At 53.5% G+C, this 24231-nt stretch overlaps 3 protein-coding genes across 5 annotated transcripts; 2 read left to right on the forward strand and 1 right to left on the reverse strand.

Moving 5' to 3' along the window:
- The first annotated feature begins 4227 nt into the window (after window positions 1-4227).
- NFKBIE (NFKB inhibitor epsilon) lies at window positions 4228-11743 on the forward strand. Of its 2 annotated transcripts, none has more exons than XM_019949979.3 (6): window positions 4228-4827; window positions 7155-7257; window positions 7953-8175; window positions 9624-9712; window positions 9807-10046; window positions 10729-11743. In XM_019949979.3, the coding sequence occupies exons 1-6, from the start codon at window positions 4451-4453 to the stop codon at window positions 10792-10794; spliced, it is 1098 nt and encodes a 365-aa protein (XP_019805538.1). In that variant the 5' UTR covers window positions 4228-4450; the 3' UTR covers window positions 10795-11743. The 2 variants fall into 2 exon arrangements, with proteins under 2 accessions (XP_019805538.1, XP_019805540.1); XM_019949981.3 differs by having other exon boundaries at window positions 4256-4827; window positions 9807-9983.
- A 133-nt stretch (window positions 11744-11876) lies between these two features.
- Window positions 11877-16061, forward strand: SLC35B2 (solute carrier family 35 member B2). 2 transcript variants are annotated; one of them, XM_073810681.1, is made up of 4 exons: window positions 11877-12541; window positions 13043-13236; window positions 13408-13558; window positions 14497-16061. In XM_073810681.1, the coding sequence occupies exons 1-4, from the start codon at window positions 12203-12205 to the stop codon at window positions 15433-15435; spliced, it is 1623 nt and encodes a 540-aa protein (XP_073666782.1). In that variant the 5' UTR covers window positions 11877-12202; the 3' UTR covers window positions 15436-16061. The 2 variants fall into 2 exon arrangements, with proteins under 2 accessions (XP_073666782.1, XP_033720042.1); XM_033864151.2 differs by having other exon boundaries at window positions 12404-12541; window positions 13404-13558.
- A 1991-nt stretch (window positions 16062-18052) lies between these two features.
- On the reverse strand, window positions 18053-23945 carry HSP90AB1 (heat shock protein 90 alpha family class B member 1). Its single transcript, XM_004310421.4, has 12 exons — window positions 23791-23945; window positions 22281-22427; window positions 21759-21965; window positions 21495-21654; window positions 21213-21346; window positions 20799-21107; window positions 20216-20381; window positions 19815-20005; window positions 19554-19701; window positions 19146-19414; window positions 18527-18860; window positions 18053-18416 (listed from the first exon to the last, which is right to left on the reverse strand). The coding sequence occupies exons 2-12, from the start codon at window positions 22425-22427 to the stop codon at window positions 18307-18309; spliced, it is 2175 nt and encodes a 724-aa protein (XP_004310469.1). The 5' UTR covers window positions 23791-23945; the 3' UTR covers window positions 18053-18306.
- Between the last annotated feature and the right edge of the window lie 286 nt (window positions 23946-24231).

Genomic DNA, 24231 nt, shown 5'->3' on the forward strand with positions numbered 1-24231 from the left:
CTGCAGGTCGCCTGTCCCTTCATGCCATCCACGCACAGTGTTTTTCCCTGTTCCGCTTAGGGGCAGAAAGGAAACTGCCATTCATTCATTCCTGAATGCATCCATTCAATAAACAGGTATCAAGGGACTTCCCCAGTGGTCCAGTGGGTAAGACTCCATGCTCCCAATGCAGGGGGTCTGGGTTCGATCCCTAGTTTGGGAACTAGATCCCGCATGCATGCCACAACTAAGAATCCACATACCTCAACTAAAGATCCCGTATGTCCTGATGAAGACCCGGCACAGCCTCAATTAATAAATAAAATAAATATATATTTTTTAAAAATCACATTTAACTTAAAAAAAAAGGTATTAAATACCTACTGTGTGCCCTGTACAGAAATGCAAACATACAATTTCCTGTCCTCAAGGAGCACAAAGTCTAATGGGGATAGGGAGGACATGGAAACCAATCATTATGATAGAATAGGATAAAGGCTACACTTGATCAATCTATGTGTGCACAGTCACTGCGGAATCCTGTTGTGTGTCATGTGTTACATTAAAGTCTTTGACATATAGTGACTTTCCCCATTTACCCACAAGAAACCAAGGCAGAAGGAGGGTTAGTGACTTATTCAAGGTCACTTGCTAGTACTCAAAGAGTGGTCCTAGAATCCAGACCTTTCCATAGGGATCTTTGGGGGTCAGAAGTCAGCTTGAGGCAAAGCCTGGATATCTGATCTTTGGGAATAGAGGAAAAGGCCACTGATGGTCCTGCCTCTCCTCTGGGACAGAACAGCCTCTGCCTCCACCCACACACCCACCTCCCACTCCTGGTCCTGCCTCCATTTTCCTACTCTTCCCTTTCCAGGGAAGGTGAAGGGGGCTCAGCCTGACTGTCACTTCAGAACTATCCAGCCTACATGATCCTCCCCAGCTCAGTGAGTCCATCCTCCCTGCCAAAACAGGGGGAGGGTGTGGTCCCAAAAGGCATGGTTCTCCTTCATCCCCATGGCAGAGGAAGAATCTCACTTGATGGCTCATTCCAGTGTCTCTCTCCTACCCATGATTTTTGGGAAGTCCTGCCTACAGCTAACTCCAACCCTTCTTCTGGTATCAGTTCACTCCACCTAGTTCAGTGCTTACTGCAGATGGAGAGCAGAGGTCCTAACCCTGGCGTTTCCTAACCCAGATGGGATCTTCACATTCACCATTTAGTTGTTCTAATCTTCCTCCTGTCCCCCAGCCCCACTGCCTTCCTGACTCCATTTCAGGGGGCTTTGGAAGAGAGGTAGCCCAAGTTCTTTTGGCCAACCCCAGAGCTCCCAAGAGATAAAAGACCACCTCCCCTTTCTCCATACACACACATGCCCCCTCCTTGGAAGCCCCGAGAAAAGAGGGGTGAAAGGAGGGGGCTGTGGAAGGAGCCAGCTAACCGGCTGGTCACCTTGGCAACTGGGCCTGTTTCCTGAAGATGAGCCTGGCTGGAGTGGGCATAGATGGGAAGTGAGAGCACCACAGAGGGAACCAGAAAACACAGAAGAGGACTGGAGGGGCCCAGCCTTGAAGATTGGAGCTGAGAGAGTGAAGTCAGGACCCTGACCATGCTGTGACCTGAGTCAAAGTCCCCAGGTCATCTTTCCAGATGACACTGCCATGGTCCCTGTTCCCATTCCTAAATTTTCCCCACAAGGGCTTCCTGTCCTAGTACAGGCTACATTCTAGAAGTAGTCAGCGACTCAATGCTGACCTCATGTGGCCAGAAAAGGGGCTGCCAAACACCTGTTACGGTTTAGAGCCAGACACTGGACTGGATTGGGGTATGTTTTTCCTTAAAATCAGCCTCTGTACGTATGAGAGAGGCGGTCCCTGCACACTCCTGAGTTCCTGTGTCCTTGCAGAGAGCTCAGATGTCCCCAACCTCTTAGACCTTCAAAAAGGAAAGAAAGTTTCACTGAAAACATTTTTAAAGTTTTGGATTAGGAACAGGAAAACGCAGCTCTACACTTCAGATTGTTTGACCTTGGGCAAGCCAACTCACCTCTCTGGGACTCAGCTTGCAACTTTAAAATGGAGGTGATTTTGAACCCAAGTGGTTAGGGTTGTACTTTTTGCTCCAGCCTTTGAGGTTGGGAGAGGAACAGGTCAGGGGAGGAAGTTGAGAACATCTGAAGTCACACTGACTCCAAGGGAAGGAGATGCCTCAATTTCCTTGGGCTTTCCCCTCACGGCTCCTCACTGCCTCATGCTCAACACATCCTCCCCACTCTGGTCATCGGTGGGGATGGAGAGCAGTGGGTCATCTCCTCCCTTCTGCCCTTCCCCCTCCCTTCTCCATCCACTCACGCCCTCCCCAAACAGAGACTAGGTACTTCTCCCAGCCCGCTTCCCTTCCCATCTCCAGTTCAAATGGAACCTCCCCTTCCTCTCACCCCACTGGGTAGTTGGCCCCATGCTGTGCCTCTCTAGCACCCTGTTTTCACTCCTATCTTAGCCCAATCACTCTGTGTTGTAACTTTGAGGGGGCTTTTTGAAGGCTGGAACCATGGGAAAATTTTTTTGTTGGGGAGGGGTGTTGTTGGTTATTACTGTTACTGTGATACTCGGTTTTGCTTCCAGCAGAGAGAACGATGTCAGGCATTTAGGAGAATCTCCATACATGTTTTTCAAGTGAATGAATAAAATGAGGTTTCATGGGGATGGTGGTAGGGAAGCTGCTTAGCAGCTGCCCGTGCACACCCCAGCTTCCTTCCCCCAATGCCAGAGATGGAAAAGGGAGATGTTTTCTTGGGGATGACCTTCTCAGTGCATTGCTGGAACTTGGGGTAGGGGATAAATCATGGGGCAGTGATCACCACGTGAGTGGGGTTTGCCTACATCCTCCTTAGCCCCAGGGAAAGTAGGGATGGGGAAGGAGGAAAGATGTGCTGGGGCTGGGGCTGCCGAGGGAACCTCAGCAGAGTGCTGCCCAGCATATCTCGGGCCTCCCCATCCTGGTCCCACAATAAGGAACTAAACTTCCCTAACCCGATGTCACCACCCGAGGCCACTGTTTCATCCCTGTGAGGAATGACCCCTCTGCTTTTTTAGACAACAGTTTTCCTGAAAAAAATCACTTTCAAAAAGCACATCCTGGGCTTTCCTGGTGGTGCAGTGGTTAAGAATCCGCCTGCCAATGCAGGGGACACGGGTTTGAGCCCTGGTCGGGGAAGATCCCACATGCCCCGGTGCAACTAAGCCCGTGGGCCACAGCTACTGAGCCCGCGCACTTAGAGCCTAGTGCTCCACAAGAGAAGCCACCGCAATGAGAGGCCTGCGCACCGCACCGCAACGAAGAGTAACCCCTGCTCGCCGCAACTAAAAAGCCTGCGTGCAGCACAAGACACAACGCAGCCAAAAATAAATAAATTTTTTTTTTTAAAAAAGCACATCCTCATGTCCGATTCTATGTGATCTGGGAAGTTGACACAGGAGACTCTCTATCCAGGACCCAAAGGGAGAAGTTCTCCTTTAAAGACATGGGTGTCCCCTTTGTCTCCTGGAAAAGCAAGAGAAATTGAGAGCAATGGTCAGGAGACAGGTAGCAACGCTTCCCCGTCCCACCTCCCACGTGCCCTCCCCAGAGGATGCCCAGCTTGTGCAGATGATTAATAAATATTCCTTTAAAAACAAACTAATGGGGTCTTACCTGGTGGTCCAATGGGTAAGACTATGTGCTCCTAATGCAGGGGGCCCAGTTCGATCCCTGGTTGGGGAACTAGATCCCGCATGCATGCCTCAACTAAGAAGCCCGCATAGAGTCGGCATGCCCCAACTAAGAGTCCGCATGCTGCAACTAAAGACCCCGAGTGCCACAACGAAGATCCCGCGCGCCGCCACTAAGACGCGGTGCAGCCTAAATAAATAAATAATTAATTTAAAAAAAGATCCTAGGAAGCATTTAAAAAAAAAAGAATAAATGAATGAATGAGAAAAATGAATGAAGAAACAGGAAGTGAAGGAAAGAAAGAATGCATGGAATTAACAAATGGAATGAAGAAGGAAGGGGGAAAGAATGAATGGATGGTTGGATAAATGAATGAATGAATGAATGGGTGAATTAACGCACGCGTGAGTCAGGACCGGGGAACCCCTGACTCGGAGCCAACGCAGAGGGCGGGGTAAGGGGGATTCCGAAGGGCGGGGCCTCGGTCCGGAAGCGCGGCGCCTGCCGGGGGCGGGGCCTGAGGGCGGGGCGAGCGAGCGCCTCAGACTGGGCTACCCAGCTGCCCGGAGTAGCGGATGCCGAGGACCACGCCAGCGTTCCAAGCCTCTCCACGCTTCTCGCCGACCCCTCGGGCCCCCGCAGCCCGGGAAGAAGGCCACTCCGGGCCCAGCACCCGCTCTGCAAGGCGGACCTGCAACCCGGAAAGGCGGCGCGGAGTCGGATTCTGCTCGGACCGGGCCCCGGCGGGCCGGCGCCGCGGGGATGTCTGAGGCGCGGAAGGGGCCGGACGAGACTGATGAGAGCCAGTATGACTCGGGCATCGAGTCTCTGCGCTCTCTGCGCTCTCTGCGCTCTCTGCCCGAGCCCACCCCGGCCCCAGCCTCTGGGCCCTCAGACGGAGGGGGCCCCCAGCCCTGGACTCATCCTCCGGGAACCGCCAAGGAGCCAGAGGAGAAGGAAGATACAGATGGGGAGCGGGCTGACTCTACCTATGGCTCCTCATCGCTCACTGAGCCCCTGTCCTTGTTGGGGAACCCCAAGACCGAGGACCCAGCCCCAGACTCGCGGCTTCCCGCCGCGGGGGCGCTGAGCCCTCAGCAGCTGGAAGCACTCACTTACATCTCCGAGGACGGAGACACGTGAGTATGGGGGCTAGGCTAAGATAGGATCCCTTCCTCCCTCCCAATGCTAACTCGGGATCTCCCCCAGGAGCCGCAACCCCCTATGTGAGAATCCCTCAAGGCACCAGCCCTGGAAGGGGCCGTCCCCACTCTCTCTTTCAAACTTAACTCTCAACCCACTTTCTGTAGCCAGGACCAGTCCGGAGGACCTGGCATCATCTGCATGCCCCACCTTTTGGCAGGGCCCTTACCAGGCACCTGGAAACACAGCTAGCATCTTGGAAATCTATCAGTAACACATCCCTAGGAAGAGAAAATTCCCCTGACCAGCCCAGTTTTGTTTTGTTTTGTTTTTTCCTTACTGGGGGACAGGGCGTCCTTGTTTGCTCAATATCTGGGATTCCCGGCCTCTGACCGCAGAATGCCCTGTCTCAAGGAACAAGAGGGGCCAGTTACAGGCTGCCAGTGGGCCCAGGAAGCTGGGGTTGGGGGTGCTGCCAGGGTGCATTGCTGAGGCTGGCCCTAAGGAGGAGGAGGTGAGCCAGGCTGGGGCACTCTTGCCCCAGCAGACAGACAGGCGGCTGGCTGCCCCAGCTAACTTCCTCCTCTGCTGAGAAAGGGGAAGTGAGGGCTAGAGTCAGCCTTACCGACACTCTCCACCTCCTGAGCCCCACAAGTCCCCCTCACTGTCCTGTGTGACCCCTTTACTTCATCCTTCCTCCCCAGGCCCAGGTGGAGCTTGGTGGAGACTGGGCTGGGGGGCAGTTGAAGTAAGAGACAGTTATGTGGCAGGGACTGGCCAGTTGAGGATTTGCCCCTCGGGGAGAAGAAAACACCGACAGGAGAGGGGGTGGCTGGGATTTGGGGGGGTGAGAAACAGAGTGGAGGGGAGCTGGGGTCCCAGATCTGGGATGCTGGAATGAACGGGGCTGAGGAGGCAGGAGATATCTGTCTTGACCTGCTTTTTTGGAGATGCAAGCGTCCTGGGTGGCCTTTGAGAAAGATAGTCTCTTGACCCAGTGGGTGACCCTAGGCCTTTTTGTACTCTGTGTCCAGATCACCAGCCCTCAGGCCCACAACCAAGATTGTGCGAGCTCCGTGCAGAATACCTATGGCTGACCTTTGACCCAGGGAGTGGCGGTTTCTGAGCCCGCCCTCCTTTGTTAACCTCCCAGCCCCTGCCTTGACCATCTCTAGTAGAGACAGATGTGGTGTCTAGACCCTAGGGAGGTTGGGGGGAGAGGTGTCAAGACTCCCCTGGGGGTTCCCTGAGAGGAGGGGGCACCTTCTTCCCTCCAGAGGTGTCTGGGCTGTGGGACATATGGAAATGGGAAGAGGAAGTGGGAGGAGGGGAGACTGAGGGAGAGAGGGAGGTGGCTGCAGGAATGTGACCAGAGAGCAGGCCCTGGCCGAGGGGATTTCCATCGCGGTTCCTCCCTCCCTCCGTCACTCTCTCCTGGGCCTCGCCTGCCACCAGAGCCAGCGCCCCTCCCACCCGAGCAGCCCCCTCCCCAGCCCAGACGGGCCTTTCAGCTGAGCTACCCGCCTGTCGAATGCCCCGAGGCAGCTGTCCCTGGCCTAGACCCTCCAGCTCCGGCTTTCATTTTCCCCACCTGATGTGGGGAAACCCCAAGGCTGGAACTTCCCCTCCTAGCCACCCCCCGCCCCCCAGGTTACGGCTCTTTATCCCCCACCAAGCACACATTTTCTGCACTGCCAGACCTCCCCTCGGAGGCGCGCACGGGAGCGGGAGCGGGGGCCCTAGGTCAGGCCCCTCCCACGCCCCGCCGTCTGAAGAGTGGCCCTCTGGCCGCCCCGTGGAGGGCAGCAGGATAGGGTTCTGCCCTGCTTCCTGCTCCTCTGCCAAGAGCTTCTGTCTCTTGGAATGTGTTTCTGAGGGGGGCGGGGAGTGATCCCACCCCTGCCCTCTCTGTCCTCCCCGCTGAGGTGGGCAGAGATGGGGAGCCCAGCCCTGGAAACCCCCTCTGCACCACCCCAGCAGCTTTCAGTTTGGCTTTGAGCCTGCAGCTGCCCGGCAGGGCCCTGGAGCCAGAGGGGAGCGGGGTGTGGGCAGGCTGGACAGGAAGGACCTTGTCCCGTCAGCACCCTGCCCGCACTCTCCCTCAGCCAAGGCCCTCCTGAAGGCCAGAGATGGGAACTTGGAGCTCCCACCCCCAGGATCCTGGCTTCCCGCACCAACCCTCACTTCCTGGCCCAAACTCTCACTTCCCGCACCTCCCGTATGGGTGGCAGCTTAGACATTGATGTGTTCCTTCTAACCCCAGGACCCCAGCCCACTCTCTGTGGCCTGGGCCCTGACCCCAAACCTTGGCTCTTCCTCCCAGGCTGATCCACCTGGCGGTGATTCATGAGGCCCCGGCTGTGCTGCTCTATTGCCTGGCTTTGCTGCCTCAGGAGGTCCTGGACATTCAGAACAACCTTTACCAGGTGGGTGGAAAGAGTGGGCTGAGCCCAGATACCTGTGTCTGTCCCAGCAGCCATCCCCAGCAGCAGCACAGCATCCTTAGGCTGCTCTCTCAGGAAATCATATGCCAGACACTGGGCTAGAAGCTGAGGATGCAGAGAGGAGTAAGAAACAGCCTCTGCCCACAAGGTGCTCAAGCCTGGGCTAGGGGACTCGTGTCAATACCTAATTACACAGCATGGTGACAAGAGTTGTGATGGAGATGCGTGCCAGCTGCTGTGGGAACCAACGTCTGTGGGAAGCAGCCAGGGAAGGCTTAATATGAGAGGTGACTCTTCATAGAGCATTCAAGGAGGAGTTTGCCAGGTGGAGACTGCCTGGTGCCTCTGTCTCCTCCCCCCAACCTCTCCCCATCACCTAAGGTAACAGAGGTCTCCCCAGAAGGTGAGATACTAGACACTGCCCCCCACTCCATCCTTTCTCCAGGGGCTTAAGCGACCTAAAAGGAGAGCAGGGGGCCACTCCCCTCACCTTGCCTCCAGAATTGGGGTCCCAAGAACTTGGTGGGGGGTAACAGAAGGAAGACCAGGCCCATAGCCTTTATAAGCAGTCCTCAAAGAAGGTGCTGGCCTCTGGCAATTTCTGTGCCCACGCTAGCATGTTCCTGGAAGTGGGAGCATGCTGCAGTGGCCCTGTGACCCTCTCTCTGTGCCTGCAGACAGCACTCCATCTGGCCGTACATCTGGACCAGCCAGGTGCAGTTCGGGCCCTGGTGCTGAAGGGGGCCAGCCGGGTGCTACAGGACCGACACGGCGACACGGCCCTGCATGTGGCCTGCCAGCGCCAGCACCTGGTCTGTGCCCGCTGCCTGCTGGAAGGGCAGCCAGAGCTAGGCAGAGGACCGCCTCACTCCCTGGACCTCCAGCTGCAAAACTGGCAAGGTGCGGGCAGCCTCAGGGCCCATGAGATGAGGAGGGGACAGGAGACAGGGACCCCACTCTTGGGGAAGGGAGGGTCACAGCTTGTCCATTGATGATGCATCTCCAGTTCTAAGCACATAGGTACTCAGAATACCTTTGCTTAAAGAAAGAATGAATGGACAAATGAGTGAATGAATGGGTTCTATTTCGAATTTATTGAGAACTTACTGTATGCTAAGCAGAGAGCTAAACTTTTCCCTCAAGATATTCAGTTTAATAGAGATTAGATGAACTCATTAATTTATTCAACAAAAATGTACTGAGGGCTTTCTATGTGCCAGACACTTGTAGGAGCCAGGCTTGCATCTGTGAGAAAAACAGAGAATGTCTGAGGCAAACAATAAACATAAGAAGTGAGTCCTCTAGGAGGTTAACGGGCAGTCACTGCTGTGGAGACAGTAGAGCCGAGTGAGGGGACTGGAGTGGCGGGGGGTGATGTGATTTTTAAACAGGGTGGTCAGGGAAACCCTCGTGGAGCCCGGACATTTGAGCAGAGATTTGAAAGAGGTGAGGGGTGTGAATCTGAATCTACTTCTCTAAGCAGAGAGGGGCCCAGGCCAGAAAGGAGCTAGCAAAAAGGCTAGGGGAGCTCACGGGAGGAGGTGGCCCCTGGGGAGGGGCTGGGGGCCTGAGGATCCAGAGAGCTCTCAAGAAGGTGGCTTTTGGATGCGGCCTGAAGGCAGGTAGAGTTTTAGGAAAAGTGAGTGAGTGAGTGAGTGTGTGTGTGTGTTCGGGGGGGGGGGGAGGGAAGTGTGTGTATGGGGGTGTGGGGGGGCAGGGGGTGTGTTGGGGAGGGTGTATGGGGGAGGGTGTGTGTGTATGGGGGGGAGTATGCGTTGGGGGAGTGTGTGTGTGCATGGGGGAGGGTGTGTGTGTTGGGGAGGGTGTGTGCATGGGAGAGGGGGTGTGTGTTGGGGGAGAGTGTGTGTGTGTATGGGGGAAGGGAGTATGTGTTGAGGGAGTGTGTGCATGGGGAGGGGGTGTGTGTTGGGGGAGAGTGTGTGTGTGTATGGGGGAAGGGAGTATGTGTTGAGGGAGTGTGTGCATGGGGAGGGGGTGTGTGTTGGGGGAGTGTGTGTGCATGGGGGAGGGTGTGTGTGTTGGGGGAGTGTGTGTGCATGGGGGAGGGTGTGTGTGTTGGGGGACGGTGTGTGTGTGGGGGTGTCACTCAGCAACCTGACCCCTGAAGCGTGAAAGTTTCAATAACATGACACTGAAAAGGTGGAAACTTTGAGTTCCTTTCCCCCCAGACTTTTGAGGGGGTTTTTGGGTTTGTGTTTTAACAGTCCTGTGATCAGAGGCACTGAGTGGGCAGGGGGTCCCTTGGGACTGAGGGGTAAGGGAGGCCCCTGAAGAAGGGGAGAGAGAGCTAGCTGGTGGATGCAGCCCCCACCCTCACCCCATCCCAGGTCTGGCCTGTCTCCACATCGCCACCCTGCAGAGGAACTGGCCACTTATGGAACTGCTGCTGCAGAACGGAGCTGACATCAACGCACAGGTGAGGCAGCCAATCAAGGTGCTGTCCAGCCCAGGGCCCAGGCCCGGGATGCTTTCTCTTGAGGGCCTTGGCTGACACCCTTCTTCCCCGCCAGGAGGGCACGAGCGGGAAGACAGCGCTGCATCTGGCCGTGGAGACCCACGAGCGGGGTCTGGTGCAGTTCCTTCTCCAGGCTGGGGCCCGGGTGGACGCCCGCATGCTCAACGGGTGCACACCCCTGCACCTCGCCGCGGGCCGGGGCCTCAGAAGCATCTCATCCACCCTGTGCGAGGCAGGTGCCGACTCCCTGCTGAGAAACGTGGAGGACGAGACTCCCCAGGACCTGGCTGAGGATGTAAGAGGCAGACACTCAGCTCTGCTGTCCAGGACCTCCCTTGTGGAGACAGGCGCTGTAATAGCTGAAAGGGTCAAGGAGTTAGGAGCCCAGGGTGTAAATCACGGCTCTGCCGCTCACCAGCTGTGGGACCTTGGGCAAGCCTCTGCCCCTCTCGCAGTCTGTGTTCTTAATTGGTCAGGACCAGGGGCCCAAACTTGGACTCCTACAGGAGCCGTGCAGCTAAAGCGCATCAGAGAAGCAGGCTGGGTGTAAGAGAGCCAGGTGGTGGGGCCTGCGGGAGACCAGACAGTCTTTTGTCTGAAGGTCACTCTACTCAACTTCAGCAGATACTTGTAGAGGAGGAATGTGGGCCCAATATTCCCAGGTCTTGGAATTTTTTAAGACAGATGAAACCTAGGTTTTCTGTAGAATCTTTCCCATTTTTAAATGTTTGATTTAAAAAAATATTCAAAATGTTTTGTGAGTACCCTTTCCCAACACCCTCCTCCCAAAACAAAAACAGGCCCTAGAAGCCCTGGGGGACCACTGTTTTGGGGGTTAGTAGGAAGATTTGTTCCCTGATGTCCTTCAACGACACTTGGTGGGGAGGAAAGGGCCCAATAGGTCTCCCAGCCCCCTTCCCCCACCACTGCCTTTGTCCACAGGCCCTGATCTTGCTTCTCTCCATCCTCTTCCTCAGCCCTTTGCCCTTTTGCCCTTTGATGACCTGAAGATCTCCGGGAAGCCACTGCTGTGTGCTGACTGAAGCCGGGACAGGCTCTAGGGCCCCGGACGCTCCTCCCCTTCCCATCTGAAAGCTGGAGCCACAGCTGCTACAGTCTGGGCCCAGGCCATGTGCCCTGGGGACTGCTGAGGCCAGAGCCTGGAGCCAGCACAGTCCCGAGCTGAGAGGAGGGACCGCAAATAAGAGAGCCAGTCTGGAAGGAAGAGCTTCCAGGTGGATGGAAGGACCCCCAAAGCCCCAGGCAACCTGGGCGAAGCCTGTTTACCTCTGTTGAAGATGGCGGGGCTCTTGCCTCTACCCACGTGGGGTCAGCTTGAAGCTGCCAGCCGGTAGGCAACATGGACTCTCCTGAGTGAGGAGAGACACTGAACTGTGAGTGAGCAGGGCCCTAAAGGGTTCCATCTCACTGCTGAGGAGGACTTTGAAACACTGTTGTTTAAAGACTTCACACAGAAGGCCCTGAACTGAGCCTTTGGGGATGGGGAAGTTTCAAGAACATGACACTAAAACAGCAGAGACTTAAACACACACCCCCCGCCCCACTCCCGCCCCGAGTTGTTTTGTGCGTGTGCCTGTTTGTGTGCATTGGGGATTTTGAGACAGGCCTGCCCTGTGACCTTGTGGTGGAGGCAGAGAGAAGGAAATTGTCACTTGAGCAAGGTAGGGCCTTGTAGGGAGGGTAGGGAGCCTAATGGTCCTCAGGCCTCTCTGTCCAGCACAGTCTCTTGCCCTTTCTGTGGAAATGCAGTTGGATGGAGGAAGAGAAAGAGGAGTGAGAAGATGCAAGTGGGAGGCCTCACCACGGCCCTGGAGGACCCTGGAGAGAAGGGCTAGCCTGTGGAGGGTGACACGAGGGAGCGTGGCTTCGTATGTTGTTTTCTCTCATTCCACATATGTTTGAGGCACCTGTTAGGTCAGGCCTATGCTGGTATAGAATATGTGGGAATAAAACCGTTTCTGGCCCCTTGGAGACCTAGTCTAGTGAGGCAGCCATTAAAATCATAAACATCCAAATAAATATGTAATTGCAAGTCGCGATGGAAGGCAAAGAATCGTGGGAGGGAGAGCAGTGGAGTGGGTGTAGGGCCATACTTTGGGTGGTCAGGGGAGGCCTGAGTAGGGGTTTAGGGGAGAGCTTTCAGGGGAAGGCTTTTGGTGAATTAGAAGAACTGAGAGCAGTGGGGCTCTGCAGGGTGGGTGAGGGGGCAAGGTAGACGGGGGCCAGGTCACGCAGAAAGAACCTCCGAAGGTCATGAGGATGCGGGGACAGAACTGCTGCCCAGCCCCTGAAGGAAGGAGACATCTTCCTGCCAGAAAACGGGGAAATGGTAACATAAGGGGATGTGCCTGGGATGCAGAAGCTGTGTCCCCGTTCCTAGGATGGCAGTGGTCAGCACCACCTCCGGGCCGGTGGTGAGGGCTAAGGGCGATGACGAAGCAGGGGCGGCACCGGGCTGGAGCTCCCACTCCCCCGACCCCCCCCCCGCCCCCCCCCCCCCCCCCACAGAGGCAGCCTGCCTCCTGCGCGCCGAGCCGCGTCTCCCGCCGGGCCGCGAGGGGGCGCTGTGGCCCGGCGGCGGCCCGGGGCGCTGCGTGGTCGCGGCCGGGGGCGGAGGGGCGGCCGCGGGGAGGGAGGCGGGAAGAGCGCGGCATTTCCGCTAGCCTGCTGCTCCTGGAGGCGACTGCGGGAGTGGTGGGAGCGCGCGGCCCGGGGACCCGCATTCCCCGGCCCCGCTCCGCCCCACGCGGCCGGGACCATGGACGCCAGGTGGGGGGCTAGGGGGAGTGGCGAGCCCACGTGACCGAGCCCCGCGCCACGTGACCGCCGCTCCTCAGCGCGGGGGGACGGGTGGGGTCCCATATGCCCGGCAGGAGGCCAGCCTAGCGCTGCCCGGACCCGGCGTGGGGGCGGGGGGGGGGTGGTGGAGGCGGGCGCCGTGGCGTTGTGCTCTTCGGGGGCTCCGGGAGTGTCGGGCGAAGAAATCGGGGGACCCTGGGTCTCCGCGAGCCCCGAGGGCGGGGTCAGGGAGCGCTGGAGGGAACAGAGAGAACCTGTGTGGCCGGAGGGGCGGGTCCGCTCTCGGGGATGGAGGGATCCCTGCCTGGCTCGCGCCGGCCACCCCAGGAGAGAGAGAGGCTCTTTGTCCGCGCCGGGCTGCAGCTGAGGGGGGCGGGGAGGAACTCCGGGCCCTTCTCCAGTGTCGTCCCCTCCGGAGGGCCCAGAGGGTGAGGAGCTGGACCCTGATCCTTCTGCCCGCGGTCCCCGCAGGTGGTGGGCAGTGGTGCTGCTGGCTGCGCTCCCCTCCCTCGGGGCAGGTGGAGAGAACCCCGAAGGCCCTCTGGAGTCATGGACCCAGCTATGGTTCTTCCGCTTTTTGGTGAACGCGGCTGGCTATGCGAGCTTTATGGTACCTGGCTACCTGCTGGTGCAGTACTTCAGGCGGAAGAACTACCTGGAGACAGGTGTGTGGGGAAGTTTGCTCAGTCTGTATTACGAGTGTTGGCCAGCAGTGCAAAGGGGAGGTGGCGTGGCACGGGAGGAAGGGCGGCCAGCAGGGCGGGCTGGCAGCTGTGGGAGAGATGAGGTGCTAGGGAGAAGTTTGGGGTTTCACCTTGTGTGCTTTCTCCAGGCAGGGGTCTCTGCTTCCCCCTGGTGAAAACTTGTGTGTTTGGCAACGAGCCCAAGGCCCCGGATGAGGTTCCTCTGGCTCCCCGGGCAGAACCAGCAGAGACCAGTCCCACTTGGCAGGCCCTGAAGCTGCTCTTTTGTGCTGCGGGGCTCCAGGTAAGTAGGCAGGCTCTGCGGCTCTTCCTGGGTCGGTCCCCGCGGACAGGGACTTTGTGGAACCAGAGCTTTCACCCCGCCGGTCCCAACAGTTTGCTGGTGGTTGTGTTGTGTGTCCTCCTCCTCCCCGAGGCACACCATCTTCTTGGGGGTGGTTGGAGGAAACGCTGTCTTTTCTGTCCTCCTGTCTCTACCCTCTGTGATTTCTCCCATCCCTTGTAATGATGTCTCATATACCATAAACCCACTGTTAAAAGTTTCAGCCTTACCCACTACGGCGTGTGAGAGGGGTGCTTAGATGCTGACCTCATGGCATTTTGGAGTGGGCACTTCTGGTTCCACCTAGTGTACCATGTTGAACTAACAGGTGTGCAGTCTTCTTTAAGAACTCTTCCTCCCATGGGCTTCCCTGGTGGCGCAGTGGTTGGGAGTCCGCCTGCTGATGCAGGGGGCGCGGGTTCGTGTCGCGGTACGGAAGGATCCCGCATGCCGCGGAGCGGCTGGGCCCGTGAGCCATGGCCGCTGGGCCTGCGCGTCCGGAGCCTGTGCTCCGCAGCGGGAGAGGCCGCGGCAGTGAGAGGCCCGCGTACTGCAAAAAAAAAAAAAAGAAGAAGAACTCTTCCCCCCACAGTTGGTTGAAAATAGAGAAGAAAATACTTGGGATGGAGTCGGCTCTAACATCCCTACTGTGGGGACAGACAGGGTCTGGTCAGTCCTAAAGCATTTGTTGTTGGCGTTTCACACACACTTGATTGCCTGCAAGATGAATCCAGATTTGGGAGAGAAGAGGAAAGTAACTTCTAGTTACTACAGATATTTACGCTGTCCATTCTCATCATTTTCGATATCATCCTGAGGAAGGAGGAGCTTGTTGCGCTTTTTGGCCTGCCTTTTCCTTCTCTTGCTTATCTCCTCTCCCTCCGCCCTTCCCCATCCAGGTGTCTTATCTGACGTGGGGAGTGCTGCAGGAAAGAGTGATGACCCGCAGCTACGGGGCCACGGCCACATTGCCAGGTGAGCGCTTCTCGGACTCACAGTTCCTGGTGCTAATGAACCGCGTGCTGGCACTGATGGTGTCTGGCCTCTACTGCATCTTATGCAAGCAGCCCCGGCATGGGGCACCCATGTACCGGTACTCCTTTGCCAGCCTGTCGAATGTGCTCAGCAGCTGGTGCCAGTATGAAGCTCTCAAGTTCGTCAGCTTCCCCACCCAGGTGCTGGCCAAGGCCTCCAAGGTGATCCCTGTTATGCTGATGGGAAAATTGGTGTCTCGGCGCAGCTATGAGCACTGGGAATATCTGACCGCCGGCCTCGTCTCCATCGGGGTCAGCATGTTTCTCCTGTCCAGCGGACCGGAGCCCCACAGCTCCCCGGCCACCACGCTCTCAGGCCTCATCCTGTTGGCAGGTTACATTGCCTTTGACAGCTTCACCTCCAACTGGCAGGATGCCCTGTTTGCCTATAAGATGTCATCGGTGCAGATGATGTTTGGGGTCAACTTCTTCTCCTGCCTCTTCACAGTGGGCTCCCTGCTAGAGCAGGGGGCTCTCCTGGAGGGCGTCCGCTTCATGGGGCGACACAGCGAGTTTGCCGCCCACACCCTGCTGCTGTCCATCTGCTCTGCATGTGGCCAGCTCTTCATCTTCTACACCATTGGGCAGTTTGGGGCTGCCGTCTTCACCATCATCATGACCCTCCGCCAGGCTTTTGCCATCCTCCTCTCCTGCCTTCTCTACGGCCACACTGTCACTGTGGTGGGGGGCCTGGGGGTGGCTGTGGTCTTTGCTGCCCTCCTGCTCCGAGTCTACGCCCGGGGCCGTCTAAAGCAGCGGGGAAAGAAGGTCGTGCCAGTCGAGTCATCTGTGCAGAAGGTTTGAGGGGCCTGAGCAATGAAGTGACTAGGACCCTCTCACTGTACCAGTTTTCCCGTCCTACTGTAACTTCTCGGAGGCGGCAGGCTCTAGGGCAAAATGCAGGTTTCTCAGTATCACAGACCAGCTCTGCAGTTGGGGGTAGGGAGCCCAGGAGGCAGCCTTCCCCTTTGCCTTAAGTCCCCCATCCTCTAGTGGGCAGGATTCTTCCCAGGGTGGCAATGACAGTGGGAAGGGGCAGGGGGCAGTATTGAGAAGGCAGAGGCACCTTCCAAAGCCCCTCCCTCCTCCAATTCCCTGAAGTCTTGCCCTGTAGGCTCGGCCAACGCCTCACCTGTGCTTGTCCTCTACCTTGAATACCCACCCTTTCAGACTCTGAGGGACCTGCGTTTCTTACTCTGGAGAGAGAAGCACAAGTGTTGTAGACTCCAAATGCTGCTTTCCCAGGAGAGTAAGTGAAAGACGGTGCTGTGCTGCGGGAGGGTGTGGGGAGTCCCGCCCAGCACCACCCCCGCCCTCTGTTCCTGGATCCCTAGGCTCTGCTCCATGAGCCAGTTGCAGGTTTTGGTACTTTGGAAATGTAACTTTTGGTCTTATAATTTTATTTTATTAAATTAAATTGCTGCAGCGGGCTCGGTCCTGTGTTTTGGTTGACTGAAGTACAGACTTTCAACTTCCGATGGGCTATGTCCGATAAACCCATCAGAAGCTGAAAATGTGTTTAATACACCTGACATAGCTTACCCTACCTAAAACTTCCATCAGCTCAAAACATCCTACAGTTGCTGTTTAACAGGCGTCAAATATCTCATTTAACTTGTTTAATACTGGAAACGAAAAGACAGTGGTGGTTACGTCTACCACTTGTTTGTGGCCAGGTGGCTGGGAACTGCAGCTCAGCACCCAGCCACACCAGTGAAGGTACCTCATACTGTCAGGCCAGGAAAAGATCAAAAGTAGTTCCTGCTGCATGTGTGTGCTTTTGTTTCAGCACAGTAAGTCAAAAAACTTTGAGTGGAAGACCCTCTACGTGCTTTAGGAAAGGGACTTTTTAAAGTGTTATATGGTAGTTCAAAGATACCATTTATACCTTCAGCGTTTTTCTTTTAATCAATATTTTTTAAAATTGAAGTATAGTTGATTTACAGTGTTAATTTCTGCTGTACAGGAAAGTGATTGTTACATTTTTTTAAAGTACTGTTTTCCATTATGGTTTATCATAAGATACTGAATGTAATTGTGCACTATACAGTAGGACCTTGTTCATCCATTCTTGTTCATATAAAAGCTTCCATCTGCTAACCCCAACCTCCCATTCCATGCCTCCCTCATCCCCCTTGGCAACCACCGGTCTGTTCTCTCCTTGATTTGATTCAGAGGTTTATTTGTGTCATATTTTACATTCCACATGTGATTATCATATGGTATTTTTTACTTAGCATGGTAATCTCTAATTGCATCCATGTTGCTGCAAATGGCATGATTTCATTCTTTTTTATGGCTGAGTAGTATTCCCTTGTATATATGCACCACATCTTATCATCTGTCAACAGACGTTTGTTTCCATGTCTTGGCTATTGTTAGTGCTGCTGCAGACATAGGGGTGCATCTATTTGAATTAGTTTTGTCTGGATACATGCCCAGGAGTGGATTACTGGATATGTAATTCTATTCTTAGTTTTCTGAGGAACCTCCATACTGTTTTCCTCGGTGGCTGCACCAACCTGCATTCCCACCAACAGTGTAGGAGGGTTCCCTTTTCTCCACACCCTCTCCAAGCTTTTGTTACTTGCAGACTTTTTTGTTTGGTTTTGGTTTTTGACCACGCAGCATGCAAGGATCTTAGTTCCTGAACCTGTGCCCACTGCAGTAGCAGCAGTCTTAATCGCTGGACTGCCAGGAAGTCCTGTTATTTGCTTCCCCCCCCCCCCCGCGGCACGCAGGCCCCTCACTGTTGTGGCCTCTCCCCCTGCGGAGCACAGGCTCCGGACGCGCAGGCTCAGCGGCCATGGCTCACGGGCGCAGCCGCTCCGCGGCATGTGGGATCTTCCCGGACCAGGGCACGAACCCGGGTCCCCTGCATCGGCAGGCGGACTCTCAACCACTGCGCCACCAGGGAAGCCCTGCTTACTTTTTAATGTGAGGCGGTACCTCATCATCATTTTGATTTGCATTTCTCCAGTAACTATGTTGAACATCTTTTCATGTGCCTATCGGCCATGTGTATGTCTTCTTTGGAGAGAGGTCTATTTAGATCTTCTGCCCATTTTTTAACTGGATTTTTTTTTAATTAACTTGTATGAGCTGTTTGTGTTATTTTGGAAATTAAGCCCTTGTCGGTCACATCATTTGCAAATATTTTCTCCCATTCTGTAGGTTTTCTTTTTGTTTTATGGTTTCAAGTTTCATTAGATCCCATTTGTGTGACTTCTAAACTTATCAGTAGCCTTTTAAAAACTTTTAAAGTCCTACCATGTATCGCGTTATCTATACTCGGGATGATGGCAGGTTAAGACTTGGGAAACAGAAACTAGGGAAACTCCAAAGGCAGCATTATACATACTTGGCGGGGCGGGGGGGGGCGTCCACATGATTTGAGAAAGAAGCGTATAAAAAACCTGCATCATCTTTATTTTGCATACTTTAATTTCAGAACAAAACAAACAAAAAAAACACAATACACAACATTCAAACCCCATGTCAAATGTGGAAAGGAATAGGGCTTGAGGCCCTTATATCCTGCCTTAGACAGAAGAACAGAAATAAAACCTCTAGACATCAGCAGAAAGAACCAAGTGGGCCAAGGCCACTGGGGCTGCTGCTGGGGGAGCCATGGGGACACTATACAGAGGGAACAAAGTCTGCAGGTAGAAATTCCTAATCTACTTCTTCCATGCGAGAGGCATCCTCATCACCCTCAAGGGGGGGGATCTCATCAGGAACAGCAGTACTGGGCTCCTCTGCTGTCACTTCATCTTCATCAATGCCTAAAAGTAGGAAGAATGCCACTTGAGATCTGACCCAAAAAGCAGTCCAATCCACCCACCAGACCAGTTCCTCATCTCCTTGCCACACTCAAGAGGACAAGAATACTCACCCAAGCCTAGCTTGATCATGCGGTAGATGCGGTTGGAGTGGGTCTGGGGATCCTCAAGCGAGAAGCCAGAAGAGAGCAGTGCAGTTTCGAACAGCAGCACCACCAGGTCCTTAACAGCCTTGTCATTCTTGTCTGCCTCTGCCTTCTGCCGCAGGGTCTCCACAATGGGGTGGTCAGGATTGATCTCCAGGTGCTTTTTGGCCATCATATAGCCCATGGTCGAGTTGTCCCGAAGTGCCTGGGCTTTCATGATGCGCTCCATGTTGGCAGTCCAGCCATAGGTGCTTGTCACGATGCAGCAGGGTGAAGACACAAGCCTATTGGAGATTGTCACCTGTGGACAGTCACAAAAACCTTGGGTTCATATTAAATCAAATTGCTACCTTGAGGCAAACGTGGTACTTGAAGTTCTGTTCTTGGGGGAAAAAAAATACCTCATCTTTGGTTAAGTTTAATAGAAACAGCAACCTTAAAATCTGCCTGGTCAAGAAAACAAAGGGTAGGATTGGCGCTAAACAAATTATGCTGCCCCAAACCACTAATTGTACAGCAACCAGAGACTGAGGTAAATAGCCCTGAAGGCATCTGTTACAAGTAACTTAGTTCCAGAGTTGCTTACCTTCTCCACCTTCTTATCCAAGATCTCTTTCATGAGTTTGCAGAGGTTCTCAAACTTAGCCTTGCTCTCCTCCATCTTCTTCTTCTCCTCCTCATCCTCAGGCAGCTCCAAGCCCTCCTTGGTAACTGAGACCAGACTCTTCCCATCAAACTCCTTGAGCTGTTGCACACAGTACTCATCTATCGGCTCTGTCATGTACACCACCTCGAAGCCCCGCTTCCGCACTCGCTCCACAAATGCAGAGTTGGCAACCTGCTCTTTGCTCTCACCTGTAGGATTACTTAGTGTGACTCAAGGGCCAGAATGCCTCAACCTGCCAGTTCCCAGGTATCCTCGAGTGCCCTCCCCTTCTCCCCACACCTCTAAGGAGAGGCTTTGATCATTGATTAGATGCAGACTCCAACGCACCAGTGATGTAATAGATGGACTTCTGGGTCTCCTTCATGCGAGACACGTATTCTGAGAGCGAAGTCATCTCATCTCCAGACTGGGAGGTGTGATAGCGCAGCAGCTCAGAAAGGCGTCGCCGGTTAGTGGAGTCCTCATGGATTCCAAGCTTTAAGGGTGGAAAGAAAAATACAATCTTGCTAAGAAATCATTTATCCTCTATGTGAGTAAAAAATAATCCATCATAATTATTAAGTAAAAAAGTACTTGCTGCCTCTTTACCTTTAGGTTCTTAGAGAACGCCTCATAGAATTTCCTGTAGTTCTCCTTGTCTTCTGCCAGCTCCGAGAAGAGCTCAAGGCACTTCTTAACAATGTTTTTGCGAATGACCTTCAAGATTTTGCTCTGCTGGAGCATTTCTCGGGAGATGTTCAGGGGAAGGTCTTCAGAGTCAACCACACCACGGATGAAGTCTGAAATCAAGTACATAAGCTCAGTTTAAAAAAGGGGAGTGGAGAGGATAAAGATAAAGGTATATAGACAGGGTTATCTGGATCCAACAGGACCAATTTTCTCACTGAACCTTCACTTGTTATGTTGCAGAGGATCCTTAATCTAAGATAAAGACTTCAGTCCCCATGAGAATGCTGAACGCAAGTACATTAGGCCAAAAAGATACTCACTGAGATATTCTGGTATTAATTCATCACAGCTGTCCATGATAAACACACGGCGGACATAGAGTTTAATGTTGTTCTTCTTCTTTTTGTTCTCAAAGAGGTCAAAAGGAGCCCGACGAGGGATGAACAGCAATGCTCTGAATTCCAACTGACCTTCTACAGAGAAGTGCTGAAAGAAATCCAAGATAATCCAACTGTGTATTTCAAAATAAGGGTGGCTTTTTGTCCCAACCCCAAACTACCCAATATTTGGAACTAAAATCTTCCCCCTAAGCACCAGGAATAGAGTGGACACTAAGGCAACTGTTGAGAAAATTTAAGCTCTAACGCCCTAAATGAACCCAACGTGGTACAAGCTCTGTATAATCCCTGGGTCGATGAGGAAATCGTCAAACCAGGACCCCAGATGGGTAAAGCTGCCACAGAACAAGTGAGGTAACTGGGAAAAATGTCATTTCTCCACCCTGGAAGGGTCCATTAGCAACTGAACTCATGGCATTCACAGCTCCCAGCTACCAACCATTGGGTAAGTTGCATTTGCCCATTATTGGCTCCTCCTATTGAGCCAGCAAGCAAGGCTTCTTACCTTCACTGCCAAGTGATCTTCCCAGTCATTGGTGAGGCTCTTATAGAACTCTCCATATTCCTCCTGGGTGATGTCATCAGGGTTTCTGGTCCAAATGGGCTTGGTCTTGTTCAGTTCTTCCTGATCAATATATTTCTCCTTGATCTTCTTCGTCTTCTTTTTCTTATCTTTGCCACTATCATCCTCCTCATCTGAGCCCACATCCTCAATCTTGGGCTTCTCCTCATCATCTTTATCTTCCTCTTCTTTCTCACCTTTCTCTTCTTCTGCCTCATCATCACTGATTTCCTTCTCGCGTTCCTTCTCCAGCTAAAAGTATCAAAGATGATAAATGCAGAATACAGAAAGCAAAAAATCAAAGTTCCATTTAGATTCTCTAAAGTATCTTCACTCGAGTTACCAGTCCATACTTACATAGAGTGTGATGGGATAACCTATGAACTGTGAGTGCTTCTTCACCACTTCTTTGACCCGCCTTTCTTCTAAGTACTCTGTCTGGTCTTCCTTAAGGTGGAGAATCACTTTGGTACCCCGCCCAATGGGCTCACCTAGAAAAAAATCAATCCAAATGGAATAAAAAATGAAACTAAACGCAAAACTATAAAAACAACTGCTTTACAGATAAAATGCTCAAGATCTTTGTTACTGTTTCCCCAGAATTCTCACCCAGACACCTTAAGAGGAAAGCTAACTTACCATGGTCAGCACGTACAGTGAAGGAACCCCCAGCAGAAGACTCCCAGGCATACTGTTCGTCATCATTGTGCTTTGTGATCACAACCACTTTCTCTGCCACTAGGTAGGCAGAATAGAAACCAACACCAAATTGCCCAATCATGGAAATGTCTGCACCAGCCTGCCAAAAAGTTTAAGGAAGTCGAATGCAAGTTTCAAAGAAACAGCAAACCAAATACCAAAAAAAAATACGAATGGAGTGTGCCCAGCTAAAATACCACATACCTGAAGAGCCTCCATAAATGCTTTAGTACCAGACTTGGCAATAGTTCCCAAATTATTTACAAGATCAGCTTTGGTCATGCCAATGCCAGTGTCTACCAGAGTCAGGGTGCGCTCCTGGGGGTTGGGGATGATGTCAATTTTCAACTCTTTACCACTGTCCAATTTGGAAGGGTCTGTCAGGCTCTCATAACGAATCTTGTCCAAGGCCTGGAAATACAAATTCCAATTTTACAATTCTGCTTCCTTAAAGCCCATTTCACCCAAAAGAGAAAACTTTTTTTTAATTCCTAAATACCCTCAATCTGATTACCCATTTAACTCGTAGTTTGACCACCACATCAAACTATAGTCTCTATCCACCTACCCACCACGGAATAAAGCAAACCTTTTTGTAACTGCAGCAAATTTATATCCCCTTCAACACTGAACACCACAAAATGCCAAACCACCCCTTCTCCTTTTGTGTGTGGACTACTTGAAAAACAAGAAACAAACGCCAATGAAAACACCCAAGGCACTCACATCAGAAGCATTACTGATCAACTCCCGAAGAAAAATTTCCTTGTTGGAATAGAAGGTATTGATAATAAGAGACATGAGTTGGGCAATTTCTGCCTGGAAAGCAAAAGTCTCCACCTCCTCCTCTCCATGGTGCACTTCCTCAGGCATCTAAAATAAGAAAATTCAAAAATTTAAGTCTACTAGAGTTCACCCCGGTTACAGTAAAAACATTAAGAGATTCAATTCAAACTGTTTTGAGCTGTGTACTGAGACAAAATCCTTTCCTGTAAAAATTTCAGGCTGCATCCTTAGACGGAAAACAATGGGGAGAGGGGGTGCGCCTAACACACTCGATTAAACGTGTTAAGGTTTCTTGTACTTTGGAACCAAACCACTGTTAAAATGATCCCTGGATCAGCATCACCTGGTAATTTGTTAGGCATGCACAGTATCGCCCCTAACCCAGGTATGTCGAATGCAAGTAATAAGCCCGGTTAATTCACACACACACTTAAATATGCAAATCACTACAGTTCTACCATTTTGGGTGGGGGGGACCTCCAACATGACTAGTTTTACATTAAAGGATAATGACTTGAAACTGCTCTCCCATGAGGCATCTCCAAGCAGATGTAGGATTACTGCCTCACGTGGTAGGGAAAGCTAACTCGATAGATCGGTGGGATGCCCACCCAGGGTGGCTATTAAGACAAAGAACCGATAAAGCAAAAGCTCCTCCTTGACCCCTGAGCACACGTGAGTGAAATGCAGGTCCAAACCAAACACAACTAAGATGGTGGCCGTAATCGGCTGGGGCGACTCTAGTCCTTGCCGGACATGCGTCGGCCAGGACCGCGCGGGAAGGGGGCGCCACCGCGCAGCCTCCCTTCGCCCCAGCATCCGGGCACCAGGGCGGGGCACTGGGCTCCAGAAGCTTCCAGAACAATCTCAGCTCTCGAGAAGGGGCGGGGGAGGAATAAACCCATGAATCCCAGAGCCTGCCCCCTCCCCTCTCCCATCCCTCCTCCTGCACCAAGACCGCAGGCCAGAGGCGACGGAAAACATCTCTCGCCGCAGACCCTCCCGGAAGGCACCCGAAAAAACTTAAAAACCGCGTCCAACAGAAGAGATGGCAAAACCTGATCAGGACCGGGCTGTGCTGAGTCACACCGAGCGCGCACACCCACAACCCTTGGGGACCCTCCGGCGCCCCGTAGCCGCGTCCGGAAGTGGAGAGACAAACATGGCAGCGTCCCGGGCCGGCGCGGCCACCACGTGCAGCTGCCCACTAGCCCAGACCCACTCCGCGGCCCACCTCGCCCATGGCTAATACCTGCCTAGAAGCAGCCCCGCCACCAACACAGAAAAGAGGCTGAACTCAACAGCTCCCTCCCACCCTCAACAAAATATGGGAGCGTTATCCCCAAAGCCGCCCCAACACAACAAAATGTGGGAGTCGGAAAGGACACGAGAGACGAAAACAACTCAGAAGACCAATCTAACCTGAAAAGCCCGAAGACTGCAGCCTTACCTTGAAGAATAAGAATCGCAGACACTAGAGAGCTGAGCGGGCAAGGACTGCCTCAACCGCACACGCCGCAACAAGGGCGCACGGGGGTGACTCAAGAGAACGGCTGTGCGCCCCCAGTCGCCTTATATAAGACGAAGCACAGCCTAGCTGCCCGCCCCCGGATCCCTCCGCCTTAAAGGAGGATGCCTGTCAGCACCGCACCTGCCGCCGCCCGCCCACCTTGACGTCATGGTCCAAAATAGGGGAGGGGCGGTGAAGAACGCGAGCAGCCGGCGTCAGTCTGCACGGGGAGCGCACTCGTTTTCATAGCCCGTCTCTGCGCTTCCAAGACAGGACACCATCAAAAATAGATGTTGGGAATGCTCTCATGACGTAAGCGGCGGATCAGGGGAGAGGATCCCCACTGACCTCCGTAGAAACCTGTAGTGCAGGCGTCTCCAC

Source organism: Tursiops truncatus, chromosome 10 (assembly GCF_011762595.2).
Source record: "Tursiops truncatus isolate mTurTru1 chromosome 10, mTurTru1.mat.Y, whole genome shotgun sequence".
Classification (NCBI taxonomy): domain Eukaryota; kingdom Metazoa; phylum Chordata; class Mammalia; order Artiodactyla; family Delphinidae; genus Tursiops; species Tursiops truncatus.

Excerpts from the sequence above, each read along its gene's own strand:
- NFKBIE (XM_019949979.3), top strand. The coding sequence starts at position 4,451 with ATGTCTGAGGCGCGGAAGGGGCCGGACGAGACTGATGAGAGCCAGTAT. Across the intron at positions 8,176-9,623 it reads CCAGCTGCAAAACTGGCAAG|GTCTGGCCTGTCTCCACATC; the intron begins GTGCGGGCAGCC and ends ACCCCATCCCAG. Across the intron at positions 10,047-10,728 it reads CCCAGGACCTGGCTGAGGAT|CCCTTTGCCCTTTTGCCCTT; the intron begins GTAAGAGGCAGA and ends CCTCTTCCTCAG.
- SLC35B2 (XM_073810681.1), top strand. The coding sequence starts at position 12,203 with ATGACGAAGCAGGGGCGGCACCGGGCTGGAGCTCCCACTCCCCCGACC. Across the intron at positions 12,542-13,042 it reads GCCGGGACCATGGACGCCAG|GTGGTGGGCAGTGGTGCTGC; the intron begins GTGGGGGGCTAG and ends CGGTCCCCGCAG. Across the intron at positions 13,559-14,496 it reads TTTGTGCTGCGGGGCTCCAG|GTGTCTTATCTGACGTGGGG; the intron begins GTAAGTAGGCAG and ends TTCCCCATCCAG.
- HSP90AB1 (XM_004310421.4), bottom strand. The coding sequence starts at position 22,427 with ATGCCTGAGGAAGTGCACCATGGAGAGGAGGAGGTGGAGACTTTTGCT. Across the intron at positions 19,702-19,814 it reads CGTTCTCTAAGAACCTAAAG|CTTGGAATCCATGAGGACTC; the intron begins GTAAAGAGGCAG and ends CCACCCTTAAAG. Across the intron at positions 18,417-18,526 it reads CATGATCAAGCTAGGCTTGG|GCATTGATGAAGATGAAGTG; the intron begins GTGAGTATTCTT and ends TCCTACTTTTAG.